Source organism: Podarcis muralis, chromosome 5, assembly GCF_964188315.1.
Source record: "Podarcis muralis chromosome 5, rPodMur119.hap1.1, whole genome shotgun sequence".
Taxonomy (NCBI): Eukaryota; Metazoa; Chordata; class Lepidosauria; order Squamata; family Lacertidae; genus Podarcis; species Podarcis muralis.
Window position 1 is genome coordinate 50,503,688 of NC_135659.1, and position 14,483 is coordinate 50,518,170.

Sequence of the window (14,483 nt, forward strand, 5' to 3'; positions counted from 1 at the left end):
GAATTTAATGGACATTAAATATATTATGATTATCATAGAGGCTGATTTTGTGTTCACATTGGCCAATTTGTATACCTTTAAATCACTTGTGACTTGTTAATAAGGTGAGCACTGCAGATTTTAGCATCAGAAGATATCTACTTTCACAGTGCTGAAAATGTAGATTGTCCTTTTCGCAACAATAAATGTGTTTCCCATTAGAAACCACTCTATCCGATACATTCTTACATAGGTGACTGCTAGCATCAAAGCTGTTATACAGGCTAATGTTATATTTGTAGTTTTTTAAGGATACAGTACTCAAAACTGGAAATCAAATTGCCAGGAAATCAGATGCTTACCACATAAGAAAATAAGCTTATTTCTTGACAGGGGTGGGGGGACAGAAAGGAGTTTGAAATAAAATAAACACAAAATTCTTCTGTTGGCAGTCTTTATAGTTTGATTTTTAAAATGTGCACAAAAAAGCATTTGCAAGTAATTTCCAAATGGCTGTATTACATCTGTCAGTGAGTGGAAGGAACACCCACAAAATGTGTTTTACGTCTTCAATTTGTTTTCCACTCCTGTGGTAAAATCTGGCCAAACTGCTCTATTGTGGGGCAGGGCCCTAGTGGGAGCTTAGAATTATCAGTGTGTGTTTGAAATCCTGCATTATAGATACTGAATTTAAAATGTTTCCTGCCCTGGGAAGCTTTTGTCATCCTGGAGCTGGAAAATACGTTTCCCTTGTTTTGCTGGAATCTGACATCCAGAATGAGATTTCTGCTCTTTCACGGATTCTTTCAGCCCAACAGATGTTGAAAGCAGCCAAATTTTGTTTCTTAAGAAGCCCAAACAAGAGCAGTATTAGAATGCCTTTATTAGGCCAAATAAAAGCCACAAAACATTAAGCGAGCTTTTGAGTAACACAGAACTCTTCCTCAAGCTCCCTGTTTAAAAAGGTGATGGAGGAGAGGGTGAGGGTATTTGCCTGTTTGCCATATGTCTTAAGAGGATGCTTCTGAAAGTTCTTTGCAGACTAATTGATTTCAGTTTTCCCCAATGTAAAATATTTTGTAACACCAAAGCATACTGGTATAAAGAACTTACCCTTTGAAAATGTAGAGGTGAGCAGTTTACTTTATGTATCTCCTGAAATCACAGCCTAGCATCACAAATGAAGCCGGCTTAGAAGCTTGGGTAAGTTCAACAGTATGCGAGAGAGTGTGCTCTTGATTTGTTTTCCATGACATTTGTTTTAGAGTCACTTGGAATCAAGATATTGAGAAACTTTCAGCTTGGAAAGTTGTAGTTTGCAATTCTCTGTGATGGCAAACCACGGGTATCTTGCAAGGGCTGCACCTGAACTTGGGGTGCATTTTTAAAAATCCCAACAACACTCTGGGTTTCCAGTGTGTAAACCAGTGAATCCTAGATACTCTTCATGCTAGCACTGTTGTGCAGTAAATGGAGCTGTTGGAAAGGAAGCAGCTGTGTCAGTGTAGCAGGGATAGGGAGCAAAGGGAGAGAGAGCTGTCTACACAGCCTTTCCCCTCTATTAACATCTCAATAAGAGGCCTTGCCAAGGCAACCTGAGCTAGATGACTCCATCATGCATAACTGTGCAGCCTTGCTGTGTGAGAGGGGAGGCAGTTGGGCTTACAGCAAGGAGAGTCTTGCCTGTTCAAAATGTCTCCCTTTTCATACCATAGGCCTGCTCCTCTCTGAGCCCTATGATGTCTTAGAGAGGGAGTTAAATTCTTTTCAACAAGAGGATTGTCAACTCAGCTTTGACTGGAGAAGCTCAGTTCCCAATTGTCTGAGATGGGAGTCGGTCTCCTTAGCAACCCGGGGCATTATGATCGTATCCTTGCGAATTTTCATTAAGTCCAGTCAAGGTCTCTGTCTTGATATTTGAAGCCCTGTATATGCTGCTTGTGCTCACAGGACAGTCTGCCTGCTTTGACAGCCGTGTTCCACTGGAACAGTGACGGGCAACCAATAGGGGGAGCAATTTCTCAGGGTCTAAATCTATCCTGTGCCAGGAGACTTGAGTGCAGCTTTCTTTAGCTGCAAGTGGGCGACTTGGGAATGAAACATGAAAAGCTTGAATTTTACATTTCAAATGAGGCTGTCACTTTCTTCAACCAGAAATGAGAAAATGTCGTAAAATGTGAAAATTATTAAAACTTTCCCCCAGTTCATCCAGGTTTTAAATAGAGCTTTGGAATTTGATACCAAACACTAGGTGATGAAAAGAAATATAGATTTGTGTCTCATTGTGAAAGGGCTTAGGGAGAGCACATAGAATTCCAGCCTTTTGGAAGTATCCAAAAAGCATTATGATTTCTGCATTTCTGTGTGCTGTTATTTTCTGTTTCCACACGGAATAGAAACTTCTGGATTTGCATTGAGATTCCTGCATTGCAGGGGGTTGGACTAGATGACCCTCATGGTCTCTTCCAACTCTACAATTCTATGATTCTGTTACATAATGAAATCACATCTGTTCAAGTAGCTGGATGCCTATGTAGCTTTTCTGTTTTTGTACTTGCTTGTGCACAGACAAGAAGCCTATGATCTGACAATGCTTTGGTATGTGTTTGAGAAGGAAATTGTGTGTAATGCCAGTGAATATTTCTAACACTGATTTTCACACTCCCTATTTTGTCTGATGATGGATTCTCATGAGACAGAGATGCAAAGGAATAGTACCACTTAGATGTATGATTTTGAGAGAGCTGAAATTAGGAATCTAGTGCGTGCTTGCTTGCTTGCTTGTTTCTCCTCTGACTCTTTAACTGTGACTTAAAACCATCCTTTTGCAAAGACTGTTGGCAGGGTAGTATACCTTTCACTATTTTGGCTGTGTCCTTGTTATTCTAGCAAACAGTGTGCAAGGTTGCACCAATTGGGAATCCCTGAACCAGAGAGCATTCCAGGCTTTATTTCCTTGGCTTTTGTTGGTTTAACATAGCAGGGTATTTGTGTGTGCATGAATACAAAGTCAGTGGCAATATTTACCCTAATACAAAAGGGTGGGGGGAGCTCTGCAAGGCAGTAGAAGCTGCAAATAGAAAAGCATCCTGAATGTGAAAGGTGGCAACTGTCTTGTCTTTGTCCTTTTGTATGCTTCCTTTGTGACATCTGGCAGCAGAGCTCTGTCATAGCAACTAAGCACCCAGGCTGGGAAAGAAGAAGACTGGAATTGGAAGAAAGGCAGGTTTTATATCCCAGGTCTGCTCATAGGAAGCTGCCTTACACAAGGATAGGCTATTTGTTCATCTAGACCAGTATTGTCTGCTCCGCTATGACTGACAGTCATTTTCCAGGGTCTCAGGCAGGGAATTTTTTACTCACCTACTACCTGATCCTTTTTTACAACAGAGATGGAATCTGAGACCATACATTTATGGTTCCTGTCCCCTGGTGGCAGTAGCGGTGCTATTGTTGGTCAAGGAGTCACTACTGTTCTTGGTCTAACGTCTTGCTGCATTTCAGAGGCAGCATGGTGTGGTGGTTAAGAGTCCTGGACTAGGACCTGGGAGACCAGGGTTCAAATCTCCACTTAGCCATGAAGCCCTCTACTGCATGACCTTGGGGTAGTCACTAGCTCTCAGCTGAGCCTACCTCCCTGGGTTGCTATGAGGATCAAATGGAGAGGGGGACAAATGTGTATGCCACCATGAGCTCCTTGGAGAAGGTGGGATATAAAGGTAATAATAAAACAAATATCATAATAATAAAGCCCCATTTATAATTGCATTACAGGTGCAGCTTACAGAACTGTGTTGTGTGCCATAGTGCAGTGATAGAGAGCGGAGCCGATATCAAGGACTGCTTGATCGGAAACAGCCAGCATCTGGAACCCAAATGTAAGCAGATGAATGATCTTTTAACTTTACCACTGTTTTCTAGAAGGGCTACTATTCCTCATCCATCACCACTTCCAGGATTTATCCTTTCTCAGCTAGAGCAATATGCAAGTGCACATGATTAGCGAATCAGTGGACCCAAGAGAGTACATTGGTGGTAAAAGCAACATCGTGAAATGGAGATTATTTCGAAGCCTGCCCCAAATGTAGACAATAGCGTACTAAAAATAGCTCTGTAGTGAATAAAAGTTATCCTTAAAATGATGGTGGCCCTTAGATTACACACAAGTGTCTGGCAACACAAGGAGTTACTAACTAAATAGCTATTGTCACATGCCCCAGATCAGGTATGCTTGGTGGCATGAATACAAATGGGAAATTAGTTTGTGGCCATTTTGAGGAAAGGGGTTGTCAATATATCCATGATCTGATCCATTGTTGCCGGTCTATAGTTTGGTTCCTGGATTCTCATGGCACCAATTTCAACAAATAATTTAAATTATTTGAAAGTGCCTCCTAAAACGTAGGTGCCTGTAAAATGAGTTTGTGCTCAGAGGATACGCAGCCTGCCAAGTCGGACCATGCTGCCTCTAACCTTTGAAAGTGCTGGCGATAGAAGTTGCAGGGACCAACATGCTGTCTTGTGCCTGGAGCCATGAAGCACACACTGGAATCAAGGTGGAACATACACACGTGAAATAAAAAGTAGCCTAAAACAGTTTTGCTATAATCATGAGGTGCATCAAAAACTGGTCCCTACAGTACAAGGAGCTGGTATTGAAGTCTTAGCAACTGCCCATCTGAGCTGGAGAGCCCATGGTTGAGCAAGGACTAGCTGTTTAAACTATCTTCTCTGAAACCAGGGTTTTAAAATGAGTGGAGGAGGGAGGGTGGGTACCTCCTTTGCTTGAGATGTGGAACTGTGACAAAAGCATTGCACCCAAGCGGTTAATTTGTGGTAGAAATGGTTGGCTTGCCTTCTCTCTCAAGCTGATTTTTAGGCTTTAACTGTCTGTAATGGAAAGGCTGGCTGGATTTGTATACACTGTGTATGACCCGAGTTGCAGAAGTGTTTACACTGTGTTTTGTCATTTAATTTGGACACTAATGCATTTGGTTCTCATGGGCATGAACAGACACCACGAAGGCTTTCTGATCATAACGATTTCGTCATTATTTCTTTTACTTGTTTAAACCACCCTATCCCCCACAGTGTAAGCTGGACAATACTTCAAAGTAATAAGTAATGAATCTTCTAAATTCTGCCTTTTAAAAAACCCTCATGCTCATCCTGGCCATGGATAATTTGCTCAGGCTTGGACTTTGTTGGGTTGCTAGAACTTCCAAAGTGAGGAGCAGCCCCAGGAATACCCATTTATATTCCTTGACTGTTTGCTGTACTTACCCCAGTCAGAAGCGGTATTTCCTGTTGCTATCAATTGGAGCTATTGCCACATCCCATCAAGAGTGCACTTTGCTTCCACTATTCCATTTTTCATGTTCGATATTGAAGGGAACGCAAGAGTAATCTAATCTTGCCTTTCCCACTCACATAGGCCAAATCTTCGCGATTTAGCATATCCCCGGGGACATGAATGGAGCGATCCTAACCCCCAACCCATGCTGCTAGGTGTTTGGATTAAGCGGAGATATCTCTGTAAGGGGCAGGGAGGGTCTGACACAGACTATTTTACAGCTACCACAGGCAATGTTCCCACTGATGAGAGGCCCCAAAATGGGTGTTTTGAGGGTGGGGTGCAGAGGAACATTGATTGATTTGATTTATTATATTTTTATGCCGCTTTTCATTCAAATGAATCCCAAAGCGGCTTACAAACAGTAAATAACAATAACATGATAGAACATAATAGAAAGTCACAAATACAGCATAAAGCATATAGACCGCCAGTAAAACAATTACAGTGGTACCTTGGTTCTCAAACTCAATTTGTTCTGGAAGTCCGTTTGATTTCCAAGACGTTCGAAAACCAAGGCGCGGCTTCTGATTGGCTGATTAGCCCCGGAAACAATTCCAGCAGCTGAAATGGATGTCCGGGTTCCAAAAAACATTTGCAAACCAGAACACTTACTTCCGGGTTTGTGGTGTTCAGGAGCTGATTTGTTCGTCAACTAAGCCGTTTGGGAACCAAGGTACCACTGTACAGAGAACTGGGCTGGCAAGGGATCAGCTGGATATTAAGCCAGCCCCTTTGCAGAAGAGAGATGTGAAATTGGAGCTGTAGAAATAATGTGTATTCTAAAGGGATGCCAGATTGAGCTCTCTGCTGTGCCAGCCTGGCGCTGGCACTCCCCCCCCCCCCGCCCTCCTGACCAATAGGAGGCAACAAGGCTTCAGATGTAGAGGTGGTGATCAACAGTTAGGGTTGCTTTGTAATCCAGGAAATAACATGCCATGCAGCATTTTCGTTCAGTTGCCCAACTAATCTTACAGCTGGGAGGTGCTTTCTGCAACCCACATTCAGTCTAGTCCACTATAAATTGAACCCACTGGAGTTGTCATTTGTTTTGTTTTTGTTTGGGGGCTATCTCCCGGTTATCCTAGTAGATAGTTGTTTCTCCTTCTTTTCCCCATCTTTATTGAATATTTGTCAACATCTTATTTCCTCTTCATCGTTTTTTCCCTCTGGACCATTGCTTCTCTAATAGTGAAGTAGGCATCCCTTGTGAGGCACCTGCAATTTTTAGAAAAGATTCAAACTCTGCCCTGACTCTACCACCACCACCACCATCATATATTATATGTATCTTGAAAAAGAATCTTGTTCACTGGTGATTGATTATCAGTGCTAAATGCCCATTGGAAATCAGCACTAATACCCAATTGATCTTCTTTGGTGGGTAACAACCACTTGTTTCCTCCACATGCATGCAAATGCGCACACAGGCAAACAAACACATTGTTTACCCAGTTACTTCTTGCCTTGACCCCTAAGCTAAGAATTAAAGTGAATGTTGCAAACTATGAACCACTCTTCCAGTTCCTTGGGGAGTATTGAGTGATGATCCTGTTGACTTGGTAAGACCCATAATGACAGCCTTTGAGGATGCCTGCTCTAAAGTAAGTCTGGAGTTCCTGTGGCCAGTCTTCATATGTCATGTGTTCTGTGTTCTTTATTGTTTTTGTAGGTCCCCACTTAATTTGCCTCAATATGTTCACATACTTACAATTTGATGACCAAAAGCTTAGCTAGTACACAGTTATTTTGCTTCAGTGTCTTGTGGACAGTGTTTCGTTAAAGGCAGCTTAATCCTTCCTCATGCTATTCTTTACACTCAGCTCTACGTTATACTCAGTTCTATGTTTCTGACCCTTCCAATTCTCTGTTATGCTGCTGCACTTCCTTGGAAAAGCCATCATAGGTCCAGTGCTAAGGATCTGAACATACTTTTTATTTGCTAATAGATTTATAAACTTAAGAAATAATATTCTTCAAGAACAGATGGGTATATAACCCTTTTTGGCATGCTGCTTCTTATGGTTTTGTAGGTCTTAAACAATTTGTTATAGTCATGAATCCAAGAGCTGCAAGCATTCATCTTTCACATGCCCATTAAATATAAAGTCAGCTTTACAACCCGCCTGGCACATTTGTTGTAGCCAATAGCTGGCAGTAGCCTTGTAATCCAGTTTTACCTTCTTCAGTGGAAACCAAGCTAAAGTTAAAAGGCTGCTTGTCTCCTTAAAATGTAAAGCGTTTCTCTCTTCTTCTATAATAATGATCATACTTTTGCAGAAAGGTCAGAAGAGATCAGACTCTGAATGCAGAGGTCTATCCTGGACTAGAATCTATCACAACAGGAAACTGCTCTGTGTGGCCTGAGGTTCTCTGTAAACAGCCCATGTGAGTCAGAGACCTTGTTGTTAGCTGTCCAAATCACTGCATGACATTTGTATAATCGCAACTGTGCATCTGGAAGGCCTTGGAAATTTAACTCCAGGGAACTGACTTTAGGGGCTGTGTACATGCAGCCTGCAGTGGCATCTGCATATGGGTGGCTCTGCAGAAATATAGAAAAAGCACATTGTAAGAACCTGCAGTCCCATTCATCTCCTGTTCTTGTTTCTCCCCAACTCACCTTCAGAAGTGGGCTGAGGAGCCCTGGATATGCATCTGTCACATATGCACCTGGAAATGCTGACAATGCTTTCCACAATTTTTTCTACATATATTTAAAAATTACTGTTTAGCTCTGCTTCACAAGCATGCCATTTCTTCCTCTCTCATTATTAAATTTAGGGACTTGGTTGCAAGAGTAGCAGGTCAGGCTTGATGAAATCTCTCTTGCTCAAATAATAGTAGGTACCCATAAAAAGACAAAATATAGACTGATGTGAGCTAGATATGAAAATATCCAAATTCTTGCTAATCCAAGAAGATTGTTATCTAACTCTAGGACTGTTTGTTCACAATAAAATATAGCACCCCTGTAGCAGCTTATCTGCAACATGTGATTGCAGAATCAGTGACAGGCCCCTTAAGAGATTGCATATAGCCCTCTCAGTGAGACAGAGCCACTGAAAGGGAAGGCCTTGCCAGTCTGTTCTTTAAGTCTTCAGATGATTGTGGTTCTTGATGGAGACATCATCTATACCTGAGTCAGCAATGAACACTGGGAGCTGCCCAGGGGCTTGCTCTGATCTTTTTTATCTTGCCCTTGACGAACAGACTTGACGAAGGGTCTGTTTATCCACTATCACTTTCCCATCAAGCCCCAGAAGAACATGAAACCACGTTGTGTGCAGTGATCTCAATATTCTAGTGCAAGTCTTTGAAGTAATGGGATTTTGATGCTCCTTGGCAATTCCTTAAATCCTGAAATATTAGTCTTAGAACTCTTCAGTTTTTTCCTTCTCAGATGTGGAGCTCTGCCTGTCTCAAGAAGACCTAAATCAGCAATCCAATCTCCCTTCCTTCTGTTTCTGGGTAGGTCCAGCAGGGTTTCTAAGTTTGGTTCTGGAATGGGGTTCTCTCATACCAGCATTCCTTCCCTTTGTCTTGGCTTGCAGACTCTTGGAGAGCATTAAGCTCCTGGGTTCTCCTGGCGCATCTACTGACTTTTTCCTACCCAGCAACAGGAGGGACATGTATGTCCTTCTTCTCCATGTGCATGCCTCCTGGACTTCATCTGCTGGCTCTTCTTCCATTGGTCTAAGTCAGGGGTACCAGCTTGTTCATCTTCAGATGTTGTCGAAGTTCATATCTCATCAGCCCCAGGCAGCATGACCAGTGGTCAGGGATAATGGAAGTCAGAGTCCAGAAACATCTGGAGGGGGCGCCATTCTGCCTTCCCCTGGTCTAAGTGCATGAGGGGCAACCTATCCGAACTGAACCAAGTAAACAGCTTTCTTCAGGGATCTTGAGCATAGTTGCTGCAGCTGTTCCATTACCTCCATCATGATCACAGACTATGCCTAATTTGTCAGAAGCAGGAAAGGTGCTGAATTCAGAACTTTGAGGCAGAGCTAGTGGTTTCTTGCTACAGCTGGATGGATGGATATTCCAATCCTAGATATTTGCAGAAGCAATTTCCTCCTGTTTTGCCCCTAGTTGCCTTGTCCATTGTTCCTCTGTAAGACATTTACTTTCTTGCCCAGCTCCCAGCACTTACACCAGAAGACATCAGTCCATAATTAATCCTGGTTAAGCAAGACTTTTCACTGTGGGAATAGCTTTCTGGGGCTAACTAGTCCCAAACTAAGTGGTTATTGTCCAGGCAGAAGTCTCAGATTAATTGTTTTTAGTGAAAACATTTTGATAATAGATATTTTGGCTGTTTACCCGACAGGTGAATGCAACAATAGGGATTAACTACGTCTTTCCCCATTTATTACACCTGGGAAGACCCAAAGGCGCTCAGCCTACTGACACACCCCATTATAGTGAGCGCATCAACTAACAAAAGTCTCCTATTTAAATAGAGCATTGCATCCTAGGAGCTGCAGTTGCCCCTGTTGATGGCTAAAGTGTACAACCCCATCCACCACATTAGGCCTGTGAGGCACCAGTGAATTGTCTAAATAAATCCTGAGCGGAATCAAGCAAGCATTTGTGAGAAGCTCCCACTCCTGTTACCAACACAAACAAACCAGCCCCACACCACCTGTTTCCCTTCTCCCTCACCACATGGAACTTCCGGGCCCCACCCCACCCCCTGACCTCTAGCTGCAGCTGCTCCCTGCGTCTGTGGGTATCCCCTCTATCCCACCTACCATCAGATCAAGAGAGAGAAAGGAGTTGCTTTTTGCACTAGCTCAAGCCACCCAGAGAGTGTGCTTTTTCATCTTTGCATTTCTGCAATCTCAACCCCACCCTCTCCTTTCTATTCTGTTTTTTAATATTATTGTTATTGTTATTATTATTAATTCATCTCTGGCTTTTCAGGAGTGCTCATACACAGCGGAGTCTTTCATCACTACTGTATAATAGAACAGGAACTCTGTGCCAAGGACTGTTTTCTATTTTATTTTAAGGGTTTATAAAACAGTGTATGTAATTGAGTGAGTAAACTGAACATTTTCTGGAGCCCCTGAGGGCTGGAGCTTCGTGGTGGTCCTGGGTTTTGGCCCTCGCCCCTTCTCTCTCTTCCCACACACCCTTTCTCCTCCTCCTCCTCCTCCTCCTCTTTTACAGCTTAGCTTTGCCATCACCAGCAGCAATCTGTCTGGAGCTAATTGAGCAAACAACAAGGAGATGCTTTCATATTCCCCCTGAAGGCAGGGCTCTCCAGGACAGATGCTGCCAGCGAATAGCTGCTGTCCGGTGGAGGAAAGCACTTTGTCATGAATGCCCACTGCCATGATGGAGTTTTGCTGGGACTGAGTAATTTCTGTCCCTGTGTTTATTCAAATTGCAGTTTGATTGCAACAGAAGTTCATCAGCCTTCTAGATCCCAAGCTTTCTGTGAGGGGCTCTCTGTCTGCGTTTCCCAAGGAGTTTGCTTGTTGCAGCACTCCTCTGTTCCCAGCAGAAATTCCTGCGTAACAAGTGACACATTTTCCAAGCCATTCAGGTTGGAGCACCCAGAACAAATGGGCCAGGCAGTGCTCCCTCACCAAGCACTAATCAGACATTTTGATGTGGCTCTGGATCTGCTTGGCACAGATGCTCTCAGTCTGAAACAATTGTGCCAAGCAGAGCCCAAATTCTGGGACCCTTTTGAAAGTACCTTCTTTAATCCCTCTCTTTTCTTTGCGGCTTGAATGCATCTGTAACCTTGCCAATGGCAAATAAAAGACAGCCTGGTAAGAAAATTTTGAGGAGGTGGAGAATTTGCAAAACCCTATCTGGGTTTTAGAACAGGGTGCAGCCAGCTGAAAAGAACTGCCTCTCGACCCGGGACTGAAAACTCCCATAGAGCCCTTTTGTTTCTGCTAATTCTGGGCCCACTTCCGTACGGGGCTGACAGAAGAGGGTTCAGCTTCCTGCCAAAGGGAGGTTGGTCTGGGTGGGGTCGTACTGTGATTTAGTTTCTACAGCATTTCCTTCCTTTAGGCCAGTGTGACTCCACACTGATTTCCAGATATACACCTGCCAGCTACAGCTGCTGGTTGCTCTCTGCCTTTGTTGCATGTGGCAGTGATTGATACTTGTAAGCACTCTCATTCAAGGCACCTTCTAATGTTTGGTTAGGTGCCTGCCTCAGACAGGAACAGATCATTTGTTTACTGTGCCTAACTTACCAAAGAATCTGTGCCCCTCCCCCTCAAAAATAAATAAATTCATTTCTAAATTGGATAAGGCATAGGTTTTAAATAACTCATTTTTTTAAATGTGTTTCTCTTTCTCTCTTACAGCTAAGCACATTAATGAAGTTATTATGGGTACTGAACAGCTGATGGAAATCTGAATTTGACAGATTTAAAAGAGGGTTTTCTGGCTGCCTGAGCTTATGGCATGGCTAGAGCCTGCAGTCCTGTTTCATGATCTGTCTGACTCCTAGCATCGTTGACACCGGTATCCTCTCCAGCTTTTAACTTCTTATTTACACCTTAATAAATAAATATTTACAAGAACATCTCTCTGTTTCCTCTGTGTGACTCTTCCCTCCTCCCCCCCCCCCGCCATATCCTCCCTCATTGACATGCATGCTGCCTTGCACAGGGTGATATTGGTTCCTGTAAATCCAGTGAATGCTGTGTGTTGCCAACCAAGCTAAGAGCAGGGACCACACAGATTGTACTCAGTCAAAAGAACAGCTTAGCTGATCTCACTGTGATGAAAGTGCCAACTTTCTGGGTTCCAGTACCTTAAAAAAGCAAGATAGTACAAGATGATTCAGTCTTAAGGCTAACTACGCAATGTTACAAAACAATTAAATAACAGTGGGAGGAGAAGCAGTAACTGCAAGGTGATGCACAGTGAGAAAAATATTCTCTGCTAAAAATCCACTTTGATTCTGAATTAACTAGTCTCACTCAGGCATCTGCGCCTATCATCCCTAAAATTGTCAGTACAAATCACTGCAGCCCTCAAAAGGCAAGCTGAATGTTGGGGAAAGGGGATAAAATATTTCAGAAACCATACATACATTAGCCCAGCAGTCAGTATACTGAGAATTGTTTAGGTGTCTGCTGACTCCACCTTAAAATAATATAATAAAACTGAAAGATCTACAGAAAAACAAGGTGGTCATGAGTATGGAATGCCTTCCAAAGCAGATCAGGATTCATCTCCTTCCAAGGGAAAAAAGTGGGGGAGGATAATAGTATTTAAAATCATGAATGCCTGAGTTTTGGGATTCACTGCAAAAGGCGTGATTGTTTGCTTGCAGGACATGTTCACACTTACATAATTTTAAATTCTTAAGTATATTTGAGTGACAATAATCCAGTATCTGAATTGGCTCCATATGATCTTACTCCTTATTCATGGAAATGCACAGACACACAAGCTTTTAGAGCTGTGATCACACCATGTCAACATAATACAGCAGATAGGTCAAGGTTATATCAAGGTTTATAATTAAATGCCAGAATCTACATGTATCTGAGAAAGAAGGACTTCTCACAATGATAAGGCCACAAGTAGTTGCTTTGGGGACCATACATTCAGTAAAAGCTCATGAAAGAGCCCCTCCAGGTGGGTAATTGTGTTTTTAAAATCATTTGCAAGCACTTGCTACCTGGTAGAATATATAATATGAACTAAGCTTTGCTCATAAACTCATGAGCACTTTATCCTTAAACCACTTATGTTATCAAACCACCTTGTGCAGATGTAAACCCAAATATTTTTCAAGCTTCCACATGATGAACAGTACCTGCATATGAATGGCTTAGCCCAGGCTATCTGCAATACCCTATTATTTCATATGAACCTGCCCAGGCCCTGAGATCTTCAGGGGGAGGCCATTCTCTCAGTCCCACCACCCTCACAGATGTGCTTCTGAGAATGCAGGAGAGGGCCTTCTTGGTGGCTGCTCCCTGTCTTTGGAACTCTCTTCCTGGAATAAGTTAGACTGGCTCCTTCCCTGTTGTCCTCTTCCTTTTTATTCCAACAGGCCTTTAGGAACTGCCTGTTTTTAAGGCAAGAGCTGCTGCTGTGATGTTTTTATTGTTGTTATTCATATTTTATATTATTGATTAATTACTTTTTAATGATTTCTGTGTTTTTTTAGCTTTTCTGTTTTAGCTGTATTTTGCACTTTTTTTGTAAGCCACCTTAAGTCCCAAGCCAGGGAAAAGGTGAGATATGAAGAAGAAGAAGAAGAAGAAGAAGAAGAAGAAGAAGAAGAAGAAGAAGAAGAAGAAGAAGAAGAAGAGTGGATGTTACAGTGGATATCAAAGGAAAATATACCACAGGCTAGCCATTTAGTGAACCAACTCCTGTTGTTTATCGTAAATTTTTGGCAAGCTTTGGCTTACCTCGGGGCATATATTACCATTCCTTTACTATCTTAGAGTGTATCCTGACCACTCAGAAGGTTTTTGTTCTGTTGTTAGTATTCACCTGACGATGGAGCACGCAGTACACCATTTCCTGTGCTTTGTCACTGTTTGCCTTACCTTTGCTGATTTTGGCAGAAACTGAAAGCTTGAGTGCTTTATGTCACTGTTTTACAGTTCCACATTTAGTCACCTCTTTTAGGTTCATTGCATCAAAAACTGGTAGCACTTACTACCCTAAACTTTGTTATTCATTCCTTTAATTTATTTAATTAATTTGTATACTGCCCTTCATCTGAAAAGCTCAGGGTGGTTCATAGCATAAAAATACATAATAAAAACACATAATAAAAACAACAACAAAGCAAAGCAATAAACTCCCTGCATAAGAATACCGAGACTATGCAGTGATTATGGATTCCATGAAACCAAGGGAATATTTTTTTTAATGGATGGAGGACAGGAGAGAAATGGTAAACCCGAGTCCAGTTTAAAATCTCTTAAGCCTCTTGAAGGTTAAATATTGATCTAAATGTGAATATTACTATACTAGCATAGTCATGGTAAAAGAAGCTCCAGTGGAGTGGTATGCATCTAACCCTTTAGACAAAATAGTTTTATTTAAAACAACACGCATGTCCTGTCAGCCACAATTCAAAATACAATTCCAGGATCATGGTGCAAAATACAAGTTCTTGAACTTTTGTGTCAGAAAGAGG

The 14,483-nt window shown here is 42.2% G+C and overlaps 1 protein-coding gene across 2 annotated transcripts in view; it reads left to right on the forward strand.

The window, feature by feature from the left end:
* The window catches only part of EIF2B3 (eukaryotic translation initiation factor 2B subunit gamma), a 79,288-nt gene extending 67,394 nt beyond the window's left edge, over positions 1-11,894 (forward strand). For both annotated transcript variants that reach the window (XM_028733639.2, XM_028733638.2), the window contains exons 11-12: positions 3,754-3,857; positions 11,674-11,894. In XM_028733639.2, coding sequence (XP_028589472.2) covers positions 3,754-3,857; positions 11,674-11,726 — 157 coding nt within the window. In that variant the 3' untranslated portion in view covers positions 11,727-11,894. The remainder of the gene's footprint in view (positions 1-3,753; positions 3,858-11,673) is intronic.
* Positions 11,895-14,483: the final 2,589 nt, after the last annotated feature.